At 67.3% G+C, this 27,958-nt stretch overlaps 1 protein-coding gene across 3 annotated transcripts; it reads right to left on the bottom strand.

Annotated features, from left to right (window-relative positions):
• Position 1: 1 nt before the first annotated feature.
• GPSM1 (G protein signaling modulator 1) lies at positions 2-27,888 on the bottom strand. Of its 3 annotated transcripts, XM_088019146.1 has the most exons (15): positions 27,850-27,888; positions 27,503-27,576; positions 18,928-19,149; positions 18,055-18,190; positions 17,343-17,485; positions 16,730-16,853; positions 16,432-16,547; positions 15,583-15,738; positions 14,752-14,860; positions 13,473-13,596; positions 7,696-7,766; positions 6,738-6,914; positions 2,079-2,235; positions 1,437-1,645; positions 2-507 (listed from the first exon to the last, which is right to left on the bottom strand). In XM_088019146.1, the coding sequence occupies exons 3-15, from the start codon at positions 19,146-19,148 to the stop codon at positions 301-303; spliced, it is 1,950 nt and encodes a 649-aa protein (XP_087875272.1). In that variant the 5' UTR covers position 19,149; positions 27,503-27,576; positions 27,850-27,888; the 3' UTR covers positions 2-300. The 3 variants fall into 3 exon arrangements, with proteins under 3 accessions (XP_087875272.1, XP_087875271.1, XP_087875273.1); XM_088019145.1 differs by lacking the exons at positions 27,503-27,576; positions 27,850-27,888 and adding an exon at positions 26,400-26,593; XM_088019147.1 differs by lacking the exons at positions 6,738-6,914; positions 27,503-27,576; positions 27,850-27,888 and adding an exon at positions 26,400-26,593.
• Positions 27,889-27,958: the final 70 nt, after the last annotated feature.

Genomic DNA, 27,958 nt, shown 5'->3' with positions numbered 1-27,958 from the left:
AAGGCCGGGCCGGGCAGGCCTGCAGAAAGCCATGTCCCACCTGAGAGCTGGTCCAGGACAGAGGCATGCCCACCCGCCGGGGCAGCCAAAGCCTGAGCCTGCCACCCTGGGAGGGGGACAGCGTGGGGGCGGTGTGCCCAGCATCTGCCACAGTGGGAAGGGCCAGAGGGTCTGCAGTCAGCCATGGCCTCCAGAGGAATGGGCTTCTCGCGGGGCCGTGGGCGTCACAGAGGACGGTGTGCCCCCCGGCCCCGAGGCCGCGAGTAGGGCTGGGGCCAGCCTGGCTGTGGCTGCAGGATCTTAGCTGGCACCAGACTGGCACGGCTGCCGGGGCTCGGGGCTCCCGCCCACCTCCTGCTCGGGGCTCCCGGCGAGGTCCACCCGCTGCTCATCCATCCGCTTGGCCTGCACCCTCTGGATGAGGCTGAAGAAGTCCTCGTCAGGCATGGTGGGGCCGCGGGGCAGCACGTCAGGAGGCGGGCAGCGCTGGTCATCGATCCTGGAGGACTGGGCGGACACAGACACGTGGGTGGGCAGCTTTGGGCCTCCCCCGCCTTGGAGGGCCGGCCTAGCACGTGGGCCCAGTGGTCTCAGGGATGACACCCAGGCAGGGGCTGCTGGCCAGCGAGCCGCTCTCCCTGCAACTACCGGTAAGATCAGCTCCGCGGGCAGTGCTCGGAGCCTCTGCGCAGGCCACCCCGGGAGGGAGGGCTGAGTAACCGCCAGGCACCGGGTGAGCGGGCCCGGGGCACGGGGCTGCTGGCCGGCCTTCCGTACTGTGCCCAACACCACCTGACGGAGATGTGTTCAGGAGCCCCGGGGGCAGGACTGGGAGCCGCAGCTCCCTGAGCCTGAGGCGCGGAGCTCCCCAGGGCCCCCATCAGGCCATCAGGCCAGGGGGCCGGGGGCGCCTTTGGGCTTCCGAGCAGGGTCTGGAGCAGAGGGCTGGGAGCTGGTGCAGCTGCTGGAGCGTGCGGGCATATGGGCCAGGGGCTCGGGGGTTCTCTCCAGGGGCTGGTTTTGAGGCTTTTCAGACTCGCCCAGGGCCGCGCTTTCCTCTGCTCTGTGGGAATAAAGGTCACACCTGGAAACTGCACCGTCCCGTGTGAGCCAGGCCACGGCTTCTCCTGCAGCCTTTCACGGGGTCCCTGAACCCCTCTGCCGTCTTGCCCTGCCTGGGGGGGCAGGGGGCCGGACCCCACCCCGACGGAGCCCCCCTGCTGGAGCTCCTGCCCGACGAGGAGGGCTTCCGGGAGGGGGCGCCCAGGAAGGGGCCTCAGGTCTGAGCACCTGGGGGCACCGGCGGAGCCAGCCTGAGACGGACGGGCCAGGGGCCGCCACGGGCGTGAGGAGCCTCCACCAGCCGCCTCGGGGCAGGGGTGGGCACGGGGGGGGGGCGCGGTGAGAGCCCCCAGCCTCCCCAGCTGCAGGCCCACCTGGCACTTGATGAGCATGTTGAAGAACTCGTCCCCCGGCTCCTGTGGGTCTCCGTCCCCGCGCAGACGGCCCAGGTTGCTGTGGGTGACACGCAGCCCGGGCAGGCTGCCCACGCTGGCCCGCTGGTCGTCCAGCCGGCGGCCCTGGGAGCTGGCAATGAGGTCCAGGAGCTCCTCGGTCTGCGGGGATGCCGTCAGCGAGGGCTGGGCTGTGGGGGCAAGGTCGAGGGAGGGGGCCCCCCACGGGCTGGGTCAGGCCGAGTCCAGCCCCGCCCTCCACGCTGCCCAGGGGCATGGGAGTCCCAGGGGAGTCTCTGCTGGCCCCAGACCCCAGCTGCCCAAGGTTGTCCCTGTTGCAGGCCCCACGCGCACCCCCAGGGACTGCTCGGTGACGGGAGGAAGGCCTGGCTTCCCCCGCCTGCCCCGAGCCCGCCATGCACCCTGATACGGTATGTTCTGGAGGGCGGGGGTGATGACATGCTTCCCAGGATGCAGCTTTGGGCGAGGCGGGGGACGAGGTGGTGACAGGGGGCACTTCTGCAGCTGGTGTGCCCCGCCCCCCAGAAGCAAGGGCTCCCAGGGGCACTGTGCAGGGCAGGGAGGGAGCGAGCCAAGGACAAGAGCTCCACAGGGGATACTCACCGACCCTCTCCTCTGGGGTGGGGGCAGCTGTGGCCTCGGCGGCCCCGGGCTGGCCCTCCTCCAGGGGACAGCGCTGGTCGTCCATTCGGCTGCTCTGGAACTTGCTCAGCAGGTCAAAGAAGCACTCTTCGTCAGAGGATGGGGCCCGAGGGATGCTCTGGGGGAGTGGGTGGGCAGCAGCAGTCGGCACCGGCTCTGGCCCAGCCACAGTGGCGCGGCTCTGGTCACCAGGCCCTCGACCCCGGACCCCACTGAGGGAGCTGCTCAGCCGGGGATGAGGTCAGGACCCTCGCCCCCCCCTGCCCAGCCTTCTCCCAGCATCAGCCCTGTCCAGGCCTCCACTGTCCTCCCACACCCTGCTACCCTGGAATGCTCCCCGCCCAGCCCGCTTCCCAGCAGCGTCCCTGCGCCCCGCACCCCCCAGCCCCTGCCCCATGGGACTCTGTCACACACTTGTGTCAGCCGCTGCCATGAGCTCCACCTGGGCCTGCCCTTCTGGGGCCCAGGCACCCACCACAGCACTCACCGGTGTCTGCCAAATGGACAAATCAACCAGTAGTGAGTGCGTGACTAGACCCTGTAGGCAGGAAGCCCTGCTGCCCGTTTTACGTATTACAGTGGTCTGTGCCAGGGCCCTGGCAAGTGGTGGTGAGGGATCCGGGGCCAGCAAAGTCAAGTCATATCGCCAAAGGCAAGGAGCCACAGTTGGGGGAGGTGAGGGCTCCTCTGTTCTACCCTAGTCCCACCTCTTCTGGGGTTTGGGGGCCAGACCCGTGGGCAGGCCCAGAGGACAGATGTGTGGCGGCCAGGACCCCGGGTGTGGGGTGTTCAGGCTAAAGAGAAGGTGCCAACATCCCCCAGCCTCTCCCTCTGCATGCTGGCTGAGGTGCCCAGGGTCTGCTCTGGGTGGCTGGGGGGCAGAGCCTGGACACACTGGGAGCACAGAGACTCTGGGAGATGCCATCAGTGTGCAGCCTGGGTGGTGGTGAGGGCTGACCCAGGGGCCACCTGCTAGGTCTAGGCAAACCCCACTGATGGGACCATCATGGGAGGGGACGGTGGTTCTCAGAGGGAGGGGGGAATGGGAAGTGGGAGACCAGGCCACTGGACCTGGCTGAGTCCCAACTGGCAAACACACTCCCCCTCTGGGCCTCAGTTTACACATCCATAGGAGGGGAGGCTGGAGGGCAGGGCCACGGCTGGTCCCCCCACCAGCCTCACCACGTCTGGTCCAGGGCCCTGAGGGCTGACTGGTGGATGGGGCAGCTTCCAGAGGCCACCTTCACCTCCCCTCTGATGCCAGTGCCCCCTGCCCAGCCCTGGCCTGTCCACCTCTCTGCTGGCTAGGTCCCAGATCTCCTGACGACCCCTTACCAGCCCGCTGCAGAGGTGGATACTGGGGCAAGGGAGCCTGCACACCTCCAAGGCCACAAGGAAGCAAGGGGCAGGCTGGGGACCCCCCCCAGACAGGCCCAGCCTAGGCCCCCAGGGCGGCACGGTCCCCGAAGGCCAAGAGTGACCCAGGAAGGGGCAGCTGAGTGGGTGGTCCCGACACAGCCCGTGCCATGAGCTGGGCCAGCAGCTGGCAGCTCGGAGGACAGAGACCCCACCCCTGTCCCCCCAGGGCAGGCCCAGAGCCAAGGCTGGGGTAGTTCAGGATCCCCCCAACTCAGGGCTCTGCTGTCCTGCGGAGCCCGGAGCAAACTGAAAGCTGGTGCTGAGTGCAAACGGGCCCTGGTGGGGGTGGGGGCTGCACTTGGCGGGGTGCTCCGGGCTGCGCATCAGCCCTGCCCTGGTGGGGGCTGTGCAGGTGCCTCCCCAGAAGGTCAAGGTCTGTTCACGGGTCCCTTGGGGCCCTAGGCTCAGCCAAGGGTGGGGGTGAGCACAGCACCACCCCCTGCAGGGGACCCCAGGTGGACTGTGGGCCAGTGAATGGAGCCAGGGCCCCTCCTGGAAAAGGTGTGGCCCTGGGGCTCCTCTTCTCTAGACACATGGGCACCCACACTCTTCCAGCCTCCCCTGGGCTGAGCTCGGGGCTCAAGGAGCTGAAGTAGGTGCTGTTTGCCCAGAAGCTTCTCCTGGCCTCATCACCCCTGTAGCTGGGGTGGGGCAGAGAGGGCCCCAGAGCAGAGCTGTCTGGGCCACCTGTGAAGGGCTGGGGCTCCCCTCGTTTGGGGGGGATGTGGGGCTGAGGCCACAGGTGTGCAGGGTGAGGCCCTGCTCCCCTCGTGTAGGCTGCCACCCTGGGTCCCAGACTCTCCTTTGCCCCCTGACTCGGGCTCCTTCTGGCCTGCAGGACTTCCAGCCCTGGGTCTCGCCAACTCCTCGCACCCCTGCCTGCCTGGGGGAGACAGCTGGGCTGGAGCAGAGGTGCTGGAGCCCACCCTGACAGCCCCAGGAGGACAGCTCTGCTCCGCCCCACCCCCCGCCCCATCCAGCTTCACACGGCCCGAGTGCTCCCCGAGCCTCCCCACGCCCGGGGCCCCACACTCACGCTGGATCCGCAGCTCCCCTCCAGCAGCAGGGGCCAGGTACTGCGCACCACTCACTGTCCCCGAGCCCGGCCGTGTGGCGTCTGTGCCGTCCCTGTCATCTCAGCGCTTAAATAGGCCCCCCCGGGGGGGGGCGCCATCCCCGCCCCGGCCCCCCCCACTGCACTCCCTCGCTCCGGCGGGCGCACACTCATGCACGAGGCACAGACGCGCACGCACACGCTCTGTAAACATTCAGAGACTATTTCCAGCGCAGAGGGCTCCTGCTCCGGCCCACGGGTGGTCAGGCCAGAGGGGCGAGGGCGATGGAACCTGTCTGGGGAGCACTGTTCCTGCTGACAGGGGCCCGGCTTCCTTCCAAAGCTGGGTCAGCCCAGGAGAAGCGGCCTCTTTCTTCAGCCCCGACTCCCGAGACCGGGGCCGCCACAGCCCCCCAAGAAGCCAGAAGGATGCTGGCCTCTCCCACGGGCACGGGTCGTGCAGCCACTCCCCACACAGCGGCCCCAGGGGCCACCACTGCCCACGGCACCCTCCCCGCCCCTGCCGTTCACCACGGGGTCCCTTCCAGGCACTGGGCGGTCTGTGGAGCCTCGGCCTCTGGCCGGCCCCCAGGACAACCCTCCTCAGGCTGGCTGGGGGCCCAGTGGGGGCCGACCCTGGGGTGTTGGGGGAACTGGCTAGGAGCCTCAGCAGGAGGCGAGGATGGGATGGGGATGTGGAGCCCCCAGGGCACTCTGGGTCCCGCTCCTACAGGGAGCTCAGAGCCCTGGGAGGAGGGCCAGCCCACAGTTCTGACAGCAGGGAGCTGGGCCAATGTCTTCAGGGCAGGGGGACCAGTCTGCCACTGGGGTCCAGGCCTCCAGCTGTGGCCAGCCTTGGCACTCTGCCATAGGAATTTCCTCCAAAGGCGACCCCATGGCCCGGAGCCCTGCTACATCTCCGAGGAGCAGAGCTGGGGCTCCAGGAGCTAACCCCGGCCTTGGAACCCCAGCTCCACCATTCCAAGCTGGGTGCCCTCAGGCCACCTTCTCCACTGCCCTGTGCCTCAGTTTCCCCTCTTGGGACTGCTGTAAAGGCATGACGTGTGGAAGCCTGAGCATTGGCTACCATTCACATTTGGCAGAAGGCACACCCCCCCCCACCCCCCGCCGCCAAGGCGGCTAGGGCCAGGTTACCACGTGGAAAAGGCCTTCCTGTTCCAAAGCCTGCTGTGGTTCCCTGGCATCTGGGACCCTCCCCTACCAGGCACTTTCTGGGTGGACCCCGACCTTTGGGGCAAACCCAGCCCCACTCCCCATGTCCTGCCCCAGGAGGAGCTCCCGGGGCCCTCGACCTCACCCAGCCACACCTTCTCAGGCCCCAAAGCCCCGTGTGATGGTGGCAAGGGCCCTGCCCTGAGGGCTGGGGGCCCCAAACACACAGTGTGGGCGGTAGCCCCACTCTCCTGCGGCCTCTCGTCACCTCTCACTGCCCGGACACTGACCCTGGCTGGCAGGCTGGAGGGCCGTGCCGGGGCCAAATGGGGTTGGCAGAGGCCCTCCTAGGCTCGTGGGAAAGATGGGTGCACAGCAGACATCTGGGGCTAAGAATACCCAGCACGGCGCCCACGCTCCTCAAAGGCTGGGAAGGTGCTCATTAAGCCCTCAGAGGAAACTGTTTTTAGACTAATTCCCAGAGATTTGGACCCAGGTGTTCTGCATGGGGGGGAAGGGGGATTCTAGGCTGACCTCTGAACCTGGGCTTGGCTGGGCCTCCCAAACCCTGGCCAGCTTCCGCAGGGGGACAACCTGCCAGGAGCCGGAGACCCCCGTTGCTCTGTCCCACCGGTCTGAATCCGACCCCCAGCCCATCCCTCCCTCCCCCAGCTCCCCGGCTGTCCGTCCACCTCTGAATGCTGTGTACCCGGACAGGGCTGCCGGCCGGGCCCAAGGGCCTGCGCCCCCCTGAGGCTGTGCTACAGAACCCCATCGGCGAGGCCTCCGGTCCAGTTTCTCCGTGCCTGGGCCTTGCCAAGGCCGGATGCAACTGGTGGCATGCTGTCTCTGCACCGAATGCCCTGCGCTCAGGACTGGGGGCGGCACACGGCCATGGCCTCTGCCCCCGGGGGGTGGGGGGCCCGGCCCGGCCCAGGGCTGCTGCACAGGATGGCACCCGAGAAGTCGCCTACCGTGCGAGGCACCTGCACCCGGACGTCCGCGCTGTCCAGCGGGGAGTGGCTGCCCTCTCGGGGCCTCTCAGCAGCCTCCAGCCCCTCCTGGTACTTCCTGCTCCTCATGGGGAGAGGGAGCACGTCCCTGCCTGGCCCCCGCCACTCCCCCACCTGGTGGCTGTCTCCATTCTGCTCCTGGGGAGGGGAGGAAGGCCAGGCATGGGCGAGGCTGTCAGCTCCCTGGCGCAGGACCCTAAGGGGGGCTGGCGGATGCAGGGCCCTGTCGACAGACACACAGCTAGGCACTCAGGGGTCGGGGCAGGAGGAGGTGAGGGCCTGGGTGGGGAGGAGAGGCAGGGCAGGGTGCTGGAGGGGCTGGGAGCTAGACGGCTGGCCCCACGCTGAGCAATGAGTGACCACGGCAGCCCTGAGCCTTGTTCCCCAACAGATCCCCCGACTGAACCCAGCCCCACTGGAGGACCCAGAGGCTCAGAGAGGTTAGCTCACTCCCCCAGGGCTACACAGCACCCACCTCTGGCAGGTAGAGAGTGGGCCTGGAGCCCTATCCTGCCCAGCTTCCAGTTGGCTGGGGTTTGCCGAGGCCTAGCTGCTCCCCCCGGGGCAGAGTCTGAGTGGGCAGGGAGCAGACAGGAGTGGGGGCCGCCAGCACACTGGGGACTTGGGGGTCTGCACTGTGTAAGGACACAGCTGGTAGGACCCCGGGATGAAGTGGGAGGGGACAGGGCCTTGTGGGGGCCTCTCTGGGGGCCGATGGCTGGCCCAGCGTCTCAGGCTGCAGAGGGCACGTTGGTCTCCCGTGGTGGGGATGGGTACAGACAAGAGCCGGGGTGGGCAGGGGCAGCTTGGCCAGCACTGCACCAGCCTCCGGAACCCGCTGCCGCGCTCCGCTTCTAACGGCAGGCGGCTGCCCCTCCGGCCCCAGGGGCCCCAGCCGCCCGCCCTGAGCCCCACTCACCCGCTCCAGGGGGAGCCTCAGCAGGCCCCAGGTCTCTGCACTCAGCCTCTGTGTCCTCTTGGGCCTGGCACCTGGAAGACAGCAGGCCCGGTCAGTCTGGCACTGACCCCTGGCCGAGTGGTGGGCTGGCCCGGGCCAGGGCTCTCCGGGAAGGGTCAGGCTGTCAGCCTGCACTCTGGGGGCTGGCAGGGGAACTTCCCATCTCATGGTCCCCGATGGAGACAGACGCGGTGTCTGCATGGCCTTACACCCCCCGGCTGCACAAGTAGTCAGGCGTGGAAGCGGGGCAGACCCTCTAGGGCCTGGGCGGGATCTGGCCTTGGAACTCCCCACAGGCCCAGTGTCTGAGCTCCTGCCCGTGCCTGGGGCCTCCCCACCGGCCCCTGTGCAGTCCTCTCCTGGAATGCCCTTCCTACCTCCATGCAGATGGGGCCTCAGACCCTGATCCGTGGCACTCTGTTCACCCCTCAACCTACACGCACATGGGCAGCCCAGGTCCTCCCACTGCCGAGCGCCCCTCCAGCTGCACACCCACTGGGTGCCCCAGGGGCCCTTGCGCAAAGGGGGGGCTGTGCGAGGCAAGGAAACGCGGCAGGTAGAGCGAACGAGGCCTCTGGTGTGGGCGGATGCTCCAGGGGTCCTGTCTTGGCAGCACCGGACCCTGGACCCACTACCCTTCCTCAAGCTCAGTGACCAGTCAGACCGGACCCGTGGGCCTGTCACCAGCAATGCAGAGGGAACACGCGTGGGAAGCATCTTACAGGGCCTGGTGTGCTGTGGACGCCTGCGGGCTGCATGGCGAGGAACGCGGCCCTCCGTGGCCACCCCAGCACAGCGCTGAGCTCCACGTGTGACACCCACAGCAGAGAGCGGCAGCGAGCCCTCAGCATGGCACCCCGACCCCACCCTGGGCCCATGCCCGCTGCCCGAGACACGGTCTCCGGAGGGAGAGGGGCTGGTTCAGGGCGTCCTTCAGGCCAGCCCAAACCAAACGCCCAGGGCTTCCTACGAGCGGGGCAGGTGTCCAGCCCTTCTCCCTGTCCTGGCCTCCGGGTTCTGAGGAAGCCACACCCTGTTCCCCACTCTCTAGAGGCCTTGGGTGGAAAAGCGGTGGTCCTCGGAGGAGGGCGTCGGTGGTGGCTGTCCCGGGAATCCAGGGAGGGGACAGCTGCAGCAGCCTGACCAGGAGACGGCGGCCAGTGGCTTCCTGGGCCCAGGATCTGGGGCTGTCCGCCGCCCCTCCCCCATCCCTTCAGCTGCCATGGTTAGTGCCAAGCCTGCCCCGGCCCCCTGCACACAGCCCCTGGCCAGCAAGCATTGCCCAGGTGCCAAGCCAGGGAGCGCCGTCTCTGAGCACGCAGCCTGGCCCCGTGTTGTGCGGCCGAATGAGCTGGAGCAGGCCCAGAGGGGGCTCCCCTCTGCTTGTTTCCTCATAAGGGCACCCACCCCGGCACCGTCCAGCCCCCCCCGGACTGGAGAAGGGCAGCTCTGAAGAAACAGTAGGATCCGTCCCGCACCGACTGGTGCCTGGGGGCGGCGCCCGGCTGGGGCAGTAATGGAGGAGCACCTTGGTTCCGGGGACAGCCGAGTGGCCCTGTCAGGACGGGCAGGCCACTGTGCGTGGCCCCTTTACTCACCACAGCCAGCAACAAGCTGGTTCCATCTCCCGCCACGGGCCGGCTGACCGCCCCTTCCTTGGCTGCTCCCTGATACCCGGGGTCCTGATTCGATGTCCCCACCTTGTCTGCTGGGCCCTGCCTGGCTGGACAGTCAGGCCCAGGCCGCGGTGGAGGCTGAAAGGCCCCTCTGAGACCCAGCTTGTGCCCGGCTCTGGGGCGGGCCCCCTCATGGCCCCCTGAGCTAAATGCACCCTCTGTCTGGAGAGCGGGCTGCCCTCACTGGGGCATTCAGGCTGGAGCTAGCGCACTTCCCGTCCCTCCCACCCCAGAGGGCAAGGTCTGGAAACTTCCCTGAGCACCACCCACTCCCGCCTGAGTCTGACCAGCACCCTCGTCATCGTCCATTTCTGCCCTATCAGGCTCGCGATGTGCCCCTCCCGTGTGCAGCTTGTCCCACTGAGGCGGGCAAACCCGCTTTCTAACTGCTTGGCTGTGTCCCCCAGCTCCTTCCTGCCTTCAATCTCTTCCCAAATCCCAGCAGCTCCACCTTCAAAACAGACCCAAAATCTGACCCCTTCTCATCTTGCTGGGATCCGAGCAGCACCTTGCCAGCCTCCCTGCTCCCTTTGCCCCCTGTCCATGCTGGGGTGGGGCCAGAGAGATGCCCGCAGGGCCTGAGTTAGATCTTCTTCCTCTGTTCACCCTGCAGGGGCCCCCTGGCATGGGGAGGGACTTACACAGAACAGGAGCCCCCCCCCCCCGCCCCTGCATTGCTCCTCCCAGCCACCCCCCCGCCCCTGCATTGCTCCTCCCAGCCAGGCTTACCCAGGCCCCAGGACCTTTGCACGGCTGTCCTCCATTTAAGTTCAGGCTCACTCCCTCCTCCCCTTCCAAGTCTTTGCTCAGATGTCACTGCTATGGACCAAATGTTTGTGTCCCTACGTTCCATGTCGAAGACCCACACTGCAACGTGATAACGTTAGGAAGCGGGGCCTTGAAAAGTGATCAGGGTTGAGTCGAGGTCATGAGGGTGGCCCCAGTGTTGGGGTGGGTGCCCCTATAAGAAAACACCACAGAGCTCCCTCCAACCCCAGACCCCACCCTGCTGACTCCCTGCTCTCTCACCTCCAGCCTCCAGAAGCATCGGAAGTAAATACCCGTATTTTTAAGCCGCCTGTTCTGCGGTGCTCCGTTCTGCAGCCCGAGCTGACGGAGACGGCGGCCCCACACGGCCCACGCACACTCACACCCAGCCTCACGGCTCTTCCTTCTTCCCCAACACCTGTAGCGTGTTATCCGTTCACTACTGTTTGCCACACACTCGTCTCCTCTGTCCGCCTTGGCCAGTCTCACCGCCTGATGATGAGCAGGCAGTTTCCTGTTTATTACGTGGGGCCCTGCCTGTGGCTCCCCAGGTACCGTCACGCCCGGCTGCCCTCCCAAGACTCTGGGTACCGGGGCTCAAGAAAAGAGACCTCCAGCCACAGTCACAGGGCCTGGAGGGGCAGAGCCAGGGTCAGGCCCACTTGGCAAGCCCCGGAAGGTCGAGCCAGGAGCAGCCAGAGAAGGGACAGACGTGAGGACAGCTGGGACCCCCGGGGGCCCTGTCTTCAGCTGCGTGTCACAGGGGCCTGGCCTGCAAATGGGCTGCAGGCCGCGTGCTGAGTGCGCAGCGGGACAGGGAGGCGCCCACATCTTCAGCCCTCCCCAGGGAGCGCCCTCATCCCTGCCAGGCACTATCCTCAGGACAACAGTGGACCCAGTTCCCAGGCCAGGACCATGGGGCACAGCTGGGTCAAATCACGGGGTCAGCTAGCCAGGACTGGGCGAAGCCAAAACTGTGGCTTCTAGCCAGAGCCAGAAGCCGAAACTGTGGCTCAGACATTCACTCTGTACATCCCAGTCCGCTACGGAGGCCACACACAGTGTCCATGGACGGCCCATACCCTGTGGGACAGAAGATAGCCAGGCCCAGCTCCCCAGGGCTCAGGGCTGGCTCCATCCGCTTATGAACTGATCATGCTTCCGCGTCCCAGGTGGGTGTAGTGGGACCTCCATCTGACAAACCCATCCACCCTGGGCCCCTCACCAGAGAGGGCAGGGGCATGGCACAGCAGGAGACCTTGGGGGACTGACCCAGGCCCAGGCAGCAGTGGCAGGGAGGGGCCCACGTCCACCCAGACTCGTTCTGGGGTCTCTGTTGGGATGGGGGCTGCAAGGCTGGTAAAGTTAACCCACAAACTGGCACTCCCCCGGCCCCCTTCAGCACCCCCCACAAACTGACAGGCTGTACACACACGTGCCCCATCCCTACCCCAAAGGGTCAGTTCTGGAAACTGGGCCAGGCTGCCACCCAGGCTCCGTGCGCATTCATGGAATCAGAGAGCGAGTGATCCTGCCCCTGCAGGAGAGCCCTGTGGTGCCCCCTCCACAAGGCCCTGCCCCTGCCAGGCTCACCTGAGCAGGGGTCTCCTCCAGGGCTGCCCAGACTCAGGGTGTCCGCCCTCCTGCAGCAGGAGCACTGCAGGGCCTGAAGGCCCCCAGAGCGGCCCAGGACCCCCACACCTGCCTCCATGGCCTGAGCGGGCAGCTCTGGAGATCGGCCCGTGTAGCGCCGGCAGCCGGGGGAGGGGGCTTCCAGGGGCCCTGGCTGGGAAGGGTCTGGGCACGGGGCAGGGCAGCAGAGCCGGCCTGGGGAGGACAGAAGCTGCCTTGTTCCCAGCACAGCCCAGCCGTTCACCCGTGATGTGCCCCGCCTTTCCCCAGCTCAGAAAAGAGGGAAAATGGCAGGAGAACCTGGGGCTGGCTGCGCCCCCGTGGGAGCCTTTCCAGAAGCCCGGCCCAGCCTTGCCCCCACTTGCTGCTGGCTTCCTCAGAGGGGGCCTCCAGGGCCAGGGGCTCCAAGCAGAGCTGCCCACCCTCAGAAAAACCCCACCCAAAGGGTCGACACTGTCTGACACATCCTGGGGCAGGGTAGGGGGGTGAAGGGGGAGCCCTCCTCCACCCCACCCCCTTCAGCCACAGCACCCCAAAACAGGGTGCCTGGGGGTCCCAGAGGGCTTTGCACCTTCACTCCTGTGCTCACCCCGAGTGGGAGCAACGCGTGCCCCCCATTTCCCGGGACAGGCCAGGCTCAGAAACCCCCGGCATTAGGCAGGGAAACGCGGCAGCCCCTCCACCACAACCTGGAGCCTCCCCCGGCCTTCTCCTCAGCAGGCCTGAAGCTCTGGAGGCTGGGGCAGGGCAGGCACCCCCGGGGACACGGCCACGAGGGGACTGGGGCCAGACTCCCCCAAAACTCAAGAACCACAAGTTGGGGTGCGTGCAGGTAGGGAGGGGGCAGCTAGCTCCCTGCTCAGAGCCTGCCCCACACCCACCTACAGCCACTTGGGAAGCCAGCTCAGGGTGGCCCCCCCTCCCTGGACCCCCTACTTTTTATCCATTTGCTTTGCAAGGAACATTCTGTTCCTGCGTGCCCCTGTGCGCCTAACAGTGTTGACCTGTATGGGGCGACCGGCAGCCCGTGAATGAGGTCATTACAGCTGCCTTGGCTCATCCCGGGCCTCACCTGCTTAGCACCCCGAACACTGCTCTCCTCCGCCTCTTGGCTGACGCGGCCTCCCCCTCCGGTCCCCCAGCCCAGCCCTTGGCCCGGAGCGTGTGGAGCACCGAGACAGGGGCAGTGCGCGCCCTCTCCTCGTCCTCCTTGTCGGCCATGGTGTCACCAGGTGATAAACCAGGGGGGCTCAGGGTGACGACAGGCCCTCGCTGCCCCAGACACCAGGAAGGACAGGCCTGCAGGCCTCACGTTCAGGCCACGCCTTTGTCCACACTGTCTCTGCCCCTGAACACTTTTCTCCCCCTGCTTTCCAATCTCCTGACTCCTGACTTGACCCGGGGAAACAGGGCCCCTCCGTCTGTGTCCTGAGCACCCTGGACACCCGGTCACCTCTCACCCCTACTGGGCGCTCTGGAGCAGGGCCGAGCAGCGGTGCCGATGCAGACACCCCCAGGGACGGACCACCCTTACTGGGCAGCTCTGTCCGACATTCTCCTGCTTGGGGGCAGAGGCCACGTCCTGGTAAACTGCCCCCAGAAGCCCAAGCACCCCAGGTGGCCCTCCTGCCACACCCCTGCCCACCCAGCCTGGGAGCTCACCTTGGGCCTCGTAACCAGCCAGGTCCGGCTTCTCTGTGGCCGCGGGGCTGGTCAGCCGGCCCAGCACCAGCTGCAGCTGCGCCACGTTCATGCGGGCTGTGAGCTCCCCGTTGCGGTCGCCGATCTACAGCCAAGCAGGGCCAGGTTAGTGGGCAGGTGGGCTGGGAGGCTCCGGCAGACTGGCCCTGAGCCCTGGGCCTCCAAGGGAACCAGGCCTCACTATGCCTCAAGGATGGAGTCTGGGTGTTTGTCCCTGGGTAAGGGTGGCCACATGGGCCCCAGGCAGCCCCCCTCACACGCCCGGAACGCCTGGGGCCTCAGGCAGCCAGCCCTGTGCCACTCCCAAAGGCGGGGGGCCTGCCCCAGACTCAGCCTTTTCTCAGTCCCTGGAGCCTCCCATGCACCCCTCCGGCCCCGTCCAGGCCTCCAGCTCAGAGCAGAGGCTCAAAAGGAGGAGCCTGCTGCAGAGGAGTGAGGGCACCACCCAAGAACAAGCCGAATGGTGGGAGGCCACAGCCGGACCTCGAATGGAGCCCTGGGGCCACTGGCGTGCTCCCGCCTCTGCTCAGGGGGCCGTGGGGGCCGGCCCTGCTGGGGGGCTCTCCTGACCCAAGCGTCCCCGTTGCCCCACCACCTGGGTTCCTATGGGTCTTGCCCACAACAGGCATGGGGCTCCGGTGGGTCTGGGAGTGTGCTGGGCGTGTGCCGGGGGGATGTGACGTCACTGGGGCCAAAGGAGGACGGGACCCCGAGGTATAGGAAGGGGACAGGCTAGGAACTGGGAGGCTGGAGGCCACCCGGGACAACCTGACCGTAGTAGGAGGGTCCTGGGTGGACCGGCCCTTGAAGACCCTGCCTACCATCCCCAGGAAGGTGTCCAGCTGGGGGGCTCCAGGGGGGAAAGCCCAGGGGCGGCCATGCCTTTGTGGCCCTGGGCTGCCCGTGGCAGGTCATTTCCACCTTGGCCTGGCCGGGTTCCCTCGGGGGACACAGGACCTCGTCATGGGCCCGCGCACAGGCAGTGCTGACGCTCTACGGGTGGAAAACAGACCCCCTGCTCCCCTCCCCCACCCCCTGGCTACAGCAGATAAGCCGCCACAGGGCCTCTGAAGGCACACCCAGCGCACGACACCCTAGAAGGGATGGAGGAGCGTCCAGGGAGGAGCCAGAGGGCACAGAGGCACCTGGCTGGTCTCAGGTGGGCTGGGCAGCGCCTGGGGGCCTCCCAGGCCAGCGAAGGCAGCGGCTGGGGACTGGCCGCAGGGCAGGCCGAGCTCACCTCCTGGGAGATCTCCAGGTGTTTCTTGGCGAAAGTCAGGGCCTGTGCCGGGCTCCCCATGGACACGTAGGCGTTCCCCAAACTCCAGCATGCCCGGCCCTCGCCCACTCTGCCAGGGCGGGAAACTGAGTTCACACGTGCAGCCCGCGGCCCGCCAGCCTGCCCACCAACCTCCGGGTCGTCCGGCCCATCCTGACAGGAGCGCAGTGGGCGGGCCTGGAGCTCCTGGCAGGGCCTTGCTCGCCCCCTACTGGCTGAGGCTCCCCCCCCCCGCCCCCCGCCCCCGGCCCCCGTGACTCCCTCCACCCTTGGGGGCGGGTCCCTCAGATCATTAATCTTGTAATTAAGGTGAAAAAAACCACAAGATGTAAATGTAATCACTCAAGTGCAGGCCCAGGGGCTCTGCGCGCTCAATGATCCACAGCCATCATCATCTGGTTCCAAAGCGTCTCACCCACGAGAGCAAAAGGGCTGGCCACTTCGAGCCTCCCGACAGGTTGGCCCGTGGGCAGCCCGCTCCGCCCCACACCCCGCGAGAGGTGCACGGACCTGGTGACGGGGGCCCGACCCCCGGCCAGCCCATCCCCAGGGTCGCCACAAGTGGCCGGCCCAGCGCCCACCCAGTCTCTCCTGGTCCCACTTAGTGGACGGCGTGACCCCGCAGCGGAGGGAGGCCGAGGCCAGGTGGGCTGCCCTGCACAGAGTCTCTCGGCGGTCAGGGGCAGGGCGGGGCCTTGCTGGGAGCAGCTTGCGGCTCAGGCCACGAGGACCGTCTGGAGCCCCCAGGTCCAGGCCGGACCCTGCGCGTCCCTGTGTCCTCGCCACGCGCACCTGTCAGCCAGCTCCTGGGCGATGAGCAGGTGGCGCAGGTGGTACTCGGCCGCGCGTTCATAGTCTTGCAGCAGCGTGTACGTGTTGCCCAGGCTGTAGCAGGCCTGCGCCTCCACCGCCTGGTCCTTGAGCTGCCGGGACAGCTGCAGCGTCTTCCTGCAGAGAGGGCAGAGGGTCAGCCCCAAGGAGGAGGATTTCCAGCACCCCCTTTTCTGGGGGGCCCCCATCTGAGGGGTGGACAGTGGGCGATGGCGATGCAGTCCACCTGCTCAGTGACCTCAGCCCCAGGGTCCCACAGGCGTCTCCACAGAGGACCGGAGGACAGCATACCCCAGCTCGGGGTCCTGACTCAGGGTGTCAGGGCTCAGCACAGGACCCGGGGCTGGTGACCCAGTCTCTGCGACTCAGGCCAGGACGCAGACGGCTCACAGAGCATCCCAGCACAAGCCAGGGACGCCCAAGAGCCCACGTGGTCTTCACCCTCTGAGTCCACACAAGAGCGATTATATCAGCACCCCAGAGCCATCGTGGAGAACAAAGACAGCCCTGGGGTTCCCCAACGGCTGGCCCTGGGAGGTCCTCGGCCAAGACCAGCTGTGTCCCCGGCACACGGCAGCTTCTGCCGGCACTTACCGAGCGAAGGGCATGGTAGTTCTTCTTGTCCCTGGCAGTCCCAGAACATGGGCTTTGTCAGTCTGCCCTTCTGGGGTGGCCCAGACCCCCCCCCCACCTGGCCCCTGGGGAGGCTGGGAGGTCAGGCTCACCTCTGACCTTAGGCTGGTGCCCAGGTGGGCCCCCCTCCCCCGGGCTGGGCTGGGCGGCTGGGGGCGCGCGGGCAGGCCTGCCTACTTGTAGTACTCGGCGGCCACGTCAAAGCGCCCCAGGAAGATGTGGGCGTTCCCCAGGTTGCTGTAGGCCCTCCTCTCGGCCGCCTTGTCTCCAAATTCCTTAGCAATGGCCAGGCGCTGAGGACACAGACCCGAGACCTGGGTGGTCACAGAGCAGCCCCAGGACCGAGGTGGATGGCAGACGCAGCCCCCCCGCCCAGGGCAGCCAGCCCAACGTCTGCGTGTGCAGAGAGGGCAGCCCGGGAACCCGCACCAAGCACAGACCAAGCAAGAAGGCTGGGGAGCCCCACGGCACTCACCTCCTTGTGGAAGGCCGTGGCCTCCATGAAGCTCCCCAGCAGGTAGTGGGTGTTGCCTAGGTTGCCATAGGCCCTGCCCTGGGCCGCCCGGTCGCCCAGCTCCTTCACCAGGGACAGATTCCTCCTGGGGGTCGCATCTGTCTGAGCCATGTCCCTCTCAGTGCGCGGGAAGCAGGGGCCCCATGACCCACCACCCACCCACCCAGGCTAGAGGGTGATGAGCCGGCGGCCTCCGCTCGGCTCCTCCCAGAAAGAGTGTGCCCCAGCGGGTGCCGTTGCGCTCCGAGGCTCAGTCAGGGGCTCGCCTGCCCCAGGAGGCTCCCACAAACAGACGCTCAGCCCGACGTCCCTGGCCTTCTTGCAGCTGAATGTTTTCTAGCACCACGCTGGCTTCTCCACGCTGCTGTGGATGACTGATGTGTGGGGGACGCCGGGGGCCTGGGGGACCCCACCAGACGCTGAGGGCAGGTGCAGGTTGGGGGTGGGGAAGGAGAGCTGATGGCCCAGATGTGGGCGCTCTGTGCCTGGGGCGACTGCCCCACCCCGTGGCCGGCAGCAGGGGCTCAGGAAGTGCTACGGAACGCGTGGACACACCGTGGCCCGCCCCACTCACTCATAGAACTCGGAGGCTCTGCGCAGCGGCTCCCGGACATCGGGCGGCAGGTGCCCGGGGTCCTGCGTGGCGGTCCACGACAGCTGCTTGCCCTTGGCGTGGTACACATTGCCGATGTTGTACAGCGCCCTCGCCTCCCCGACCTGGGGGTGGCACCGAGGTTGGGGGACCCTCTGCAGACCTGGCCCCCGAGGAGCTCACTGGCCCCGGTCCCTGTGGCCCCCGAGGCAAGGACCTGGGGGGGCTCGCAGGTGATGGCCGCTCTCCGAGGACACCCCGAGTGACTGACTCAGCAGGGGAGGTGCGGCCACGCCTGGTGCGGGCACCCTCTCGTCTCTGCTGCCCGGGCAGGGAGGAAGGGGCTCCCAGCCGGGCCTGGCCCCCCTGAGCTGTGACCAGGGGAGAGTCATCCTATTTCCTTGTCTGTGCTGACCCCACAGGGTCACGGAGGGAGGTCACAGAGCAGGGCAGTCAAGTGTCCGCACAGGCCTGGGCCCACAGCTGTTCCATCCCTGGCTGCCACGCCACCCAGTGTACCTCTGGAGCCCAGAGCGGGGGGGTCAGTAAGAGGAAGGGCTGACACGGAAGATGGGGGGGCTAGGGACTCTAGCTTGGGCAGCTGGGGTGGGCCACCCTCCCATTTGCCTCCCACGGGGAACAGCATGGGGCCATAGGTTGGGGGCGCCCGCCCCCCAGCGAGACGCTGACCGACCTTGTCCCCCTGCTCCTGGGCGATGTCCAGGTGCCGCTGGCAGCAGACGACAGCCTCATCAAAGCGGCCCAGGACCTTGAGTGTGTTGCCCAGGTTCCCGCTGGCCTTGGCCTCCCCCATGCGGTCACCGATGGTCCTGGAGGGCAGGGAGCAGTGAGCGGCCAGGCTGAGGGCCAGGTTCAGGATGCTGCACTCAGCAGGGAGCCTGGGCAAGGGTGGGGTTGGCCTGGCAGGACCAGCCCTGGGCTGAGTGGGGCAGTGCTGGGCAGGGGTCCTGAGGCTGGCGGGCAGGGCCCCCTCAGGCAGCCCCCTGGGCAGGGAGCCCAGCTGGGGTCACTTCTCTGCGGGGCCCAGCCTGCAGGTCTCCAGGTCTGGGGAGGCGCCCGGATGGAGACTGGGAGAGCCAGGGAGGAGGGGGGGACCCGGCCATGTGAATAAGTTTCAACAAGCTGTCTGGGTGCTGGGGACACCGTCTGGGGCTCGCCGGCCGGAGAAGGGCCTGTGGGCACGGCTGGCGGGAGCCCCAAGAAGCTCCACTCCCTCTCAGGGGGCCCCCGGGGCCTCGGAGTGGTGACTGCAACGTGAAGGAGGAGCAGGGGTGGGGGACAAGCAAGGGAGGGTGTTCGGGGGTGAGAGCAAGCAGCTTGAGCCAAGGCCTGGAGGCCAGAGGGGAGTGGAGACCCTCAGAAGCACAGGTGGTCGCCCCCCCCACCCAGTCCCAGAGGCAGGCCCACGCGCACGGACACGCTCGGGATAGCAGGCCACAGCCACGCCCACACACGGACAGACAGACCACAGGCCTTCTCCCAGGTCCATGGCACCCGCTCGGGTCCCTTGGAGCTGAGCTCGCTGAGGCAGGGCGGCCACGCTCACCGGGCCAGCAGCAGGTCATGCCGGTGGTATTCCAGCGCCCGGGCGTACTCCTTCAGGTAGAAGTAGGCATTGCCCAGTTGGCTGTAGATGGCACTCAGCGTCTTCAGGTCCTCAGTGCCCACCTGCACCGCGGCCTCGAAGAAGGCCGCGCCCGCCTTGAAGTCCCCGGCCTTGCAGAGACGCTCCCCCTCCAGGGCGAGCTCCAGGCACGAGGCCTCCATCCTGGGCGAGGGGAGAAAAGTCACAGCCTGCCCCTCATGCAGTCACGCAGGGGACGCATGCTCCCCACCCCATCGTCATGAGGACCGCGAGGCCCCGGGACGGCGGTGACCCACGCCACGCCTGTGCGCACGGTGCCCAGACACAGGTGCCGGGTCCGCTGGTGTGCCATCTGAGGCTGGCACACCTGTGTGCCTCACCTATGCCCAAACCTCACTGCCCGCCCCTCACTACCACGGCTCAGGAGCCCCCGGCAAAGGTGTGAGTCTGTGACCACAGCAAGACCCTCAGGCCACAGGGGCCAAGCTCCAAACACAGCCTCCCGAGAAATCTCAGGCGCCTGGGTGAGGGCCACCCCTGGGCCCGGTGCCACATCCTCCTTCCAGAGCAGCCGTGGGCCCTGAGCCTCACCAAGGACAACCGAGGCTTAGAGAGGTTCGGAGAGCTGGCCAAGGCCACACGGGCAGGACCTGACCCCTCCCTCATCCTAGAGTGCACCCCTGCCCTCCAAGGTCTCCGTGGGGGACTGCGGGCTCAGGCATCCTCTGTCCTCGCCGCCCATTCTTGGGGGAGGCATGGCTGCGTCCGAGCCAAGGGTCAGCCAGCCCTGAGAGCTGAGGCGTGGTCAGCTGGCCCCCTGACAAGCAGCAGCCCCCACCCCCATGGCGCTACCACGGGACGACTAGACAGGACCACATCCCAGGATGACCCCGGCCCCCGGGAAACTGCTCCAGGTCCCCGGCCGTGAACCCAGCCCAGCCCCAAGGGCCCAGGGCCCCACGTGACCACCAGCGCCCTCACTGGAGGCTCACCAGCCCCTCCTGCCCCAACCTTTGGGCCAGGGGCATCAGAGAAGCAGCCCCTGACCCTTGGGCCCTGCTTGCCCCCTGAGGTGGGGTCCGGGCCCCCCAGCTGCTAGCCTGGGCCCTGCTCACTGGCGGCCCCAGGGCCCCTGGGCCTTGGACGAGCTGCCCCGAGCACATGGCTGTCGGGGGGAGGGGCCTCGTGTGTGGGAGTCATTCAATCAGGCTGGCCCTGGGTCTGGCCCTCCCTGCTGTGGGGTCCTGAGCAGGCCACATCACCACTCAGAGCTTCAGTCTCCTCCGCCCTCTCCCGGCTGGTCCGCTATGGGTTCCGGGCTCAAGGCCATTGCCCGGCCCTAGGGCGGGAGAGCGGGGCCGCAAGCTGGAGGGCACCCCGGCAGGTGACCCTGCATGCAGCCCTGGAAAAGTGGGTGGCACGTTCTGCACAGCCGAGGGCCAACCCTGATTACTGGGGTCTGTGGAAAGCCCACAGGGAAGTGAAAATGTCCACACCAAGCGGCCCTCGTGCCCCAAGGCACCCACCCCTCTGGGCTGTGTTAGAGCCAGGATGGGATCGGCAGTTACGGGGGAAACGCACATCTCCCCTCAACAAACAAACAAACAAACCTGTCTATGGCGGTGCTTCTCAACCATTTAAGGAAACACCCCCTTGATACAAACCACAGTGCCCCGCCCACTTCACCCCTGCATTGTCAAGAAAACGGGCACTTAAACGTTTCCAACACCACACGTCAAACAGACAGGGGTGCAGCTGGTGAGCCCCGAGACGCTGAGCCCCGCGCCCGACACCCCACGGGCTCCGAGCTCTCTGCTGGGGAAGCCCCCCACCTTGCCCAGCCTCGACTCCCCAGCATCGGGGTCGCTCCTCCAGGGCAGGGTGGGCTCTGGGACCCAGCACCGGCCTGCCTGCTCCAGAATCGAGCAGAGTGCGGGGGGCCTCTCCGAGAGCCAGGGTCCAGAGTCTCGGGCCTCCTGCCCCCCACCCTCTGGGAAGGGCCATCCAGATGCCACGCTGTGGGAGCACCCCAGCAGCCCGCTCTTGCGGCCACTGCCACACACGGGGCTCCTTAAACAAGGCTGCTTGTCCTTGCCCAGCGGGGCGCCATGCCGTCTAACACGGTGGACCGACCTCTCCTCCCAGGTGACCTGGCAGGACCGGGGACTGGGGTCTGTGACACTGCCGCATCCAGAGCCGAGCTCGCCCTGCTGGCTCTGACAGGTTCGACCGGGGGAGCGGCCGCCTCCGACCCCGCATTCCTGCCGAGAACCCACGGCAAAGGAGGATTCTGGTGTGGGAAGGGCCTGGGGGGTCCACTGAGGGGGTGTCCGGCGCAGCCATTGCTGAGTCACAGACGGGCAGGTCTAACCCAGGCCCCAGGAACGTGAGGACACCCGCTGGAGAGGCCACAGGCAGGGTGTCCGGCCCGGGAGCCCCACCCCCTCTGCTGAGCCCGAGCGCCTCCCACGGCACCTTGACCTCCAGCCCCCTGCCCCGGTCACCTCCCAGCTGCCCGGGGTGCCCACCGCACCTCTTCCTCTGCAGGTTACGCATCTTCTGCACGTACAGCCACAGCTCCAGGCCCACGGGCAGCAGCAGGGGGCGGGGGCGGGGGGCGCCATACACCACCTTGCACACGGCCTTCTCCGCCAAGCTCAGGGCCACAGGCTGGCCCTCTGTGGAGGCAGCCGGCATGGCGGGGCTCCAGGCCTCCCTCCTGGCCCGCCAACACCCGCCCCGCCTTGGCTGCTGGACCCGGGGAGGCACCGGCCTCGTGGTTCCCCTGCCTCTGCCCACCCCAGAGTGGTGGGCCAAAGGTTCTGGTGTCCTAGGCTCCAAGAGACCCCAGGTCCTTGGGCAGGCTGCACAGGGCCTCCCGGGGACTGAGGTGGATCAAGGGATCAGGGCAGCTCAGAGCCGGGGATCAGCATCGTCAGCAGGGAGGGCAGGGCCCGGGGGGGTCGGGGTGGGGGGAGACTCTCTCTGCCAGGCCACTTGCCCAGCTCAGCAACGGGCATTGGGGTGGCAGAGGGCTCCAAGGCTGTGCAGCTCTGGACCTGGGAAGAGGAAGGGGGTGCAGTTCTGGGGTTCCCTCTGACCCCGAACCTACCTGGAGTTGGAGCAGATGGAGGAACCCGAGAACAAGAGGGAGGATGGGAGGCCCAGGGCAAAGGCCATCCCAGATACAGGATCTCAAGGCCAGCATCAGCCCTGGACACCCTGCCCACACTGGGGGGCCACAGGAGGGGCCAGGCAGGTGAAGACAGAGGTGCGGGGGTCTGGTCCCAGGCTGCCTGCTCTCCAGAGTGTCCAGACCGAGTACTTTCCTCCCTGCCCAGAGGCTTCGGCCGATGCCCCCCGTCTACCCCTCAGGACAGCTCAGCTGAGAGGTATAGGGCAGGCCTGGGTCACCTACTTTTTATCTGGCTCCTATTAACAAACTGGACCCCCAAACCCTGCACCTTCAGATCAACCCCAGGCCCCCTACTCTGCCTCCCAGGGCCTGCCTGAAGGGCAGGCTACCCTCTCTTGTCTTCCCTGAGACCTACCCAGCCTGGCCAGGCCCACTTCCCTGCTCAGTGAAGAAGATTCTGGAGCTTCTGTCCCCTGACAGCACCTCCGCAGGCCTGTCACCTGGCATGCGCCCACGTACACCAGGGATGGAGTGGTCTGCAGCCGCCCTGGGCTACCAACTCCAGGGCCAGTTTGTGGAGCTGGCCTTCCTGCCCACTGGCCACACATCCACCCAGCAGGGCTGCCTGGGGCCTATCCACCCCGTGGGCCACCAAGAGCTCCACTCTCGGGGCACAAGACCCCCCTGGAGCTCTGGGCTGGGCTGGGCTGGACAGAGTTCGCAGGGCCCCCAGGGCTGTGGTCTCAGCTCCCCGGCAGCCTCACCACCCTTACCCTGGGAGGGGTAGCCTCCCCACCCGGGATTTGTCATCCAGGCTAAACGGATGCTTCACTGTTGACGTGTATTCCTCCACCTTCCCAGGAGAGCTCAGACCCCACACCTCTGGGATGGGTCTGTGGAGGCCTGGGTGGGTGGGGCCGCATCCCCCTGCACGGACCCACCCTGATGCTGGGACTGCACAGCCTACCCTTCCTCACAAGGGCCCACCAGCCCAGCTTTCCCAGTGGCAGACCACAGTGGCCAGGAGGCAGGATACTGTCTGCCAAGCTCCTGCCGCCCGCCCACAGGCTTACCGGTTAATAAAGTGGTTATCGACTCCCCCGTGGCCAGCCTCACTATTCTGGCCACCACATCATGCCCACACCCTTCCAGCCTGGCCTTGGCATCCAACACAGCATCCCAGGAGAAGCCATCAGCCCAGCCTCACTTGGACCAAACTGCCCTGCTCCCCATCAGGCTCCTGCCCCCACCAGCCTCTGTGGAGTCCTCCAGTGCTGACCACTTCAGCTGGCCTCCAAGCCAGGCCCCTAGCTCCCATCCCACATGGTTAACCGGGGGCTGTGTCCCCCTTCACCCCACTCTCTGTTAAATGCAGTCACTGTCCTCCCTCTCCAAGGATGTCACCCCCAGTCCGGGCCACCGAGCAGATGCTCCAGGACCCCTGCTCACCCCCATCCTGCTGCCGCCTAAGCAAAGCCATCCTGACTCCCTTCCACATGGAGATTTCTGGACAGCATAGGGTGGGGAGCATGGTGGGGACAGGAATTGCTGGTGGAGGGACATGTGTGTCACCTAGCTTGGGAAAGCATTGGGGGTTGCGTTTCTAGGGAGCCCTGGGGCCAGGTCATTCCTCCCCAGATGCCCGGCCGCGGCCAGTGCCTGGGGATATGGTGGAAGGAGCCACACGGGGACGGGGAGATGGCAGCGCGCCCGTCCTGCTCCTGAGGATGCCCCTACGCAGCCGCCTTATTTTGGGGCACACCTCTACCAGGTCACCCCACGGTGGGGGTGCTCACCACCCACTCCAGGAGCGCCCAGCTGCTGGCCTGAAGGGGAAGGGGAGAAGAACCCCCAGGGCCTCCCCACTTCTCAGGGGCCTCTTGGCCACCTGCCCATCCCCTGCACGCTCCTCCCCCAGGGCCGTCGGGCCCTCCCTCCCCAACCCCTGCTCCAGGCGAGCGGGGCGCGCAGCACAGTAGAGCAGAGTTCTGAGCATTAACTGCCCCCATCTGGCTCTGCCTCCCCGACCCTGTCCCCTCCCCAGGGCCCCATCTGGGGACTTGTTGGGCCCATGGGCACACTCATGCTCAGGCCCCTCTCAATGGGCCTTCCAAGCCCACGTCCCCAGACCCCCATGTCACCGGGCAGGAATTTGGCACGGGAAAGGAGCTGCTGGCAGTGGGCGGGGCCTGCCCCAGAGATTCCCCCAAACAACCATCTGCAGAGCGGTCAAACCAGACGGACCCTGTCATGGGACATCGACGTGCTGGGCTGCCCACACCCCTCGGCTGCCCTGCCACAGGTGGGCATCCCTGGCCCGAGCGCAAGGGGGTGGACGACCGTCTGATGCCTTCCTCCAGCCCCGAGCCACCGTGGCACAAGGGTGCTGGATCCGAGGAAGCGGTCCCCTCCTCTCCAGCTAACAGCCCCCGTCCGTCCAGGATGCTCCCACACACGGTTCCCCGACTCCCACCCCTGCCTGCCAGCCTCCAAAAGCCAGTTCTGAGGGGGAACTGCCCTGCCCACAGCTGGCTGCATCTACCCAAACTCCCCCGGGGTGTCCTCATGGACCTGCAGGAGGGCTTGGGGCTGCGCACCCCAAATCCGTGCTGGGCTTGCCCCTTCAAGCTCAACTCAGTTCTCAGCTTACAAGGAGGCCAGGCTGGCCTCAGGGCCTCTCCCAGCATCTGTCCTCTGAGCTCTGTCCCTGCCAAGGACAGCGCCCCCAGGCTAGGGTCCTGTCTGGCGTGTTACTGCTGGGCCCCGGCCCCGGCCCACACCCCAGACTCCCAGGTTGAGCCTGTGGATGCAGACTAGCACAACAGGGACCCCATGCTCAGCCGTGCAGGATCTCCCAGGGCTAAAGCCCCTACACACGCGTGCGCACACACACAGCCGGTAGCTGCCGGGTCAACTCCTGTCCTTCCCACCGGGGTGCTGTGAAGGGGATCCTCTAGGGCGGGCCTCCAGTGTCAGCTGCCAGCAAACCCCCCCGCACACCCCTCCCCTACATGGGGCCCAGGAGCCAGGCCGGGGGGCTCGGCACTCGATCCTGGGACCACACAATGGGGGCTGTGTCTCTCACCAGTGGCACAGGGACCAAGGTGGGAGGAGCGGCAAGGCCTCCTTTTCACTCGCCACCAGGGCCTCATTCTGCACGTGGGGCGGAGCGGCGGGGGGGGGTGGGGAGTGCAACAGAGGTTTGCTGCTGATGCACTGCCCAGCGGGGCTGGAGAATCCTCTTAGGCAAGGCTAGGCCCTTGAAGGCTCAGCAGCTGGGGAGGCCGCCAGGTCCTAGGAATGATGATGTCCATCCAAGTTGGAGACCTGTCAGGCGCCCGGGAGGCAGGCAGGCTTGCCCCTGCCCGGCACTCGTGCTGACTGTGCCAGGCCCCTGGCATCCCTGGCAGAGTCCATTCCCCTGGGAGGACCTTGTGCCCACCCAGCTCGGGCACCTGGCATCACCGTGTGCGACACCCTCGACAGGCCGAGTCAGCACGCGGGCATGCCGTGCAGGTGTCATCTCTGACAAAGCACAGACCGCAGGCATCATCCATGAATCTGCCCGGAGGCAGCTGCCTTTTCAGGCAGGCACACACCCCAGTTGGCTGGCTGGCTCTGCAACCCGGATTCAAGCCTGCAGTCCCCTGAACCCCAGATTCATGGTGGGTCCATGGGGGACAAGGCCCCACCCATGACGAAACCCAGTCCCTTCAGCCAGGCTGCCTCCCGAGAACCCAGACCATGGCAATGGGGAGGTGGTGCCAGGCTTGGGAGGGAGCTCCTGGCAGCCCCCCTCCACACACCTGCTATGCCAGGGGGCCCAGCTGTCAGGAGCGCAGCTGGTGAAGCTGTAGGTCTCCCTCCCCTGTCCCAGGGCAGTGGGGGCGCTGAGGGGGGGTCCAGCAAGCAGCAGCCCATCCCAGCCAACCATCCTGACCACCCGCTGACCACCCGCTAATCCTGGACACAGAAGGGCACAAGCCTCGGTAGGCCTAGGGCCCCCACCCCCTGGTGGCCCCCACCCCTGCACCCCCTCCTCCCCCGCACCCGCCACCAGGGGTGCCCCCTTCCTCTGCATCCCCTCCCTCACTCTGGGCGCCCCCCACCCCAGCACCCCCCACCCCGACCCTAGCACCCCCTCCTCCCCCGCGCGTCCACCGCCGCCAGCCCAGCCCGCAGGGAGGGAGCGTCCCCGCCACGTTGCGCGCCCGCCGCAGCCTTTGTTCATGGCCTCCCGCCTCCGGCCGCGGGTCCCCGCGCGTCCCGCCGGTCCCCGCCGGTCCTCCCAGCCTACCTGGAGTAGAGGCGCCGGGCCGGGCCGGGCAGCTCGTCGGCGGCGGGCGGGGCCGGGCCGGCCATGGGGCCGGGGTCGCCGAAGGCCGGGGGCGCACACCCCCGCTCTCGCGCCACCCTGAGCCTGTCCCTCGTCCGCCGTCCGCCGTCCGCCGTCCACCGTCAGTCCGTCCGTCCGTCGGTCTGTCCGCCCGCCCGCGGGAGGCGCCGAGGAAGTGATGCGCGCGGGGCGCCGCCCCTCCCGCCGTGGCCGTGATGTCACCGCCGCCCGCGCGGGGAGGGGGCGCGGACCGAGCCGCGGGTCCCTCCCCCCTGCGCGCGGGCCCGGGGAGGGGGGCGGGGCCTCCGAGAGAGCGCGCCCCCTGCCTCCCAGCCCCCCTCCCGGAGCGGAGGACGGACATGAGGGCAGGGACTGGTGCCGGCTTGGACGCTGAGCCCCGGGGTTCTTTGTGGGACCCGCGAGGCGCCTGGGTGGCAGTGCAGCCCTGCCGGCCTCCCCACCCCCACACGAGGGGCCGGCTGAGGCCTCCTTGCGTTTATTTGGCAGGCGGCCAGCCCTCCTTGGTGGTCCCCTGCCTTCCTCATCTCCAGCCCCAACATGCCCACCCCCTTCTCCAGACTGGCGGTGGGGTGCTGGCCGTGGGGGAGGACCCTCTGCCAACTTCAGAGACACCTGGGGAGCTGATGGCAAGCCCCGACCGTCCTGGGCCCCCATGTGAAGTGCCCCCATGTGACTTCCCTGGTCTGGGGGGACTGAGGGGGCCAGGGGACCTGCGTGGCCTGGCCCAGGAAGCCCCCCCCCCCGACCCTGCTGTTTCTCACCCCTGAAAGCTAGGGTGACCAGCTCACCCTCCCAACCTTGGTCTTATTTGTGAAATGTGGATGACTCTGAACACCTGGAAGGACACTGTGCCCACGCCCCCCACGCCCCCCACGCCCCCCACGCCCAGCGCGGAAGCCTCCCCTCGGGAATGCCTGGGAGCCCTGCCGGCTGAGAGCTTGTCCGGGGCCTCTCGGCCCCCCACTCTTGGCTCTGCAGGACCTCCCTGCGCTTCCCCAAGGGCAGCGCCTGCCTGTCGGGGGCAGGGCACACCTGGGTCTCACCTGGTTCTGTCTTGCAGTTCTCAGCCCCAGTCTTCCTGGTGCAGCCAGAGGACTCCAGAACCTGGAAAAAGTCACTGGGGCCCGACAGGGCAGCGACGACTCGGAGCAGGAAGTGGGCTACTTCCCCAGGAAAGCTGCCCTAAGGTCAGGGACATGCCAGGGCCTCCCCGCAGGACCCTCGGCAGAACGCAGCCCACAGGCAAAGGCAAATGGCAACAAAAATAAACAGAAGATAAAAAAGGGCCTGTTGGCCTGGGGCTAGTTTGTTTTTCCTACGGAAGAGAGGCAGCGGGAATGAGAACCATCTGTGCCCAAGCGCTGGCGGCCTGGCAGCCCACCCTACTCACCTTCCCCCATGACCACAGGAGCTGGGCAAGGCCTTGCTCCCTGCTGTGGCTGTGCTGCTGGCTGGGGGGGGCGGGGGCGGGGCTACCACCCTTATCTGCCACAGCCCCA

Source organism: Eumetopias jubatus, unplaced genomic scaffold, assembly GCF_037043125.1.
Source record: "Eumetopias jubatus isolate StellerSeaLion01/CBP00866 unplaced genomic scaffold, mEumJub1_p1.0 scaffold_15, whole genome shotgun sequence".
NCBI lineage: Eukaryota > Metazoa > Chordata > Mammalia > Carnivora > Otariidae > Eumetopias > Eumetopias jubatus.
The sequence above is the reverse complement of the archived record's forward strand: the minus strand, read 5'-3'. Positions and strand labels throughout refer to the sequence as shown.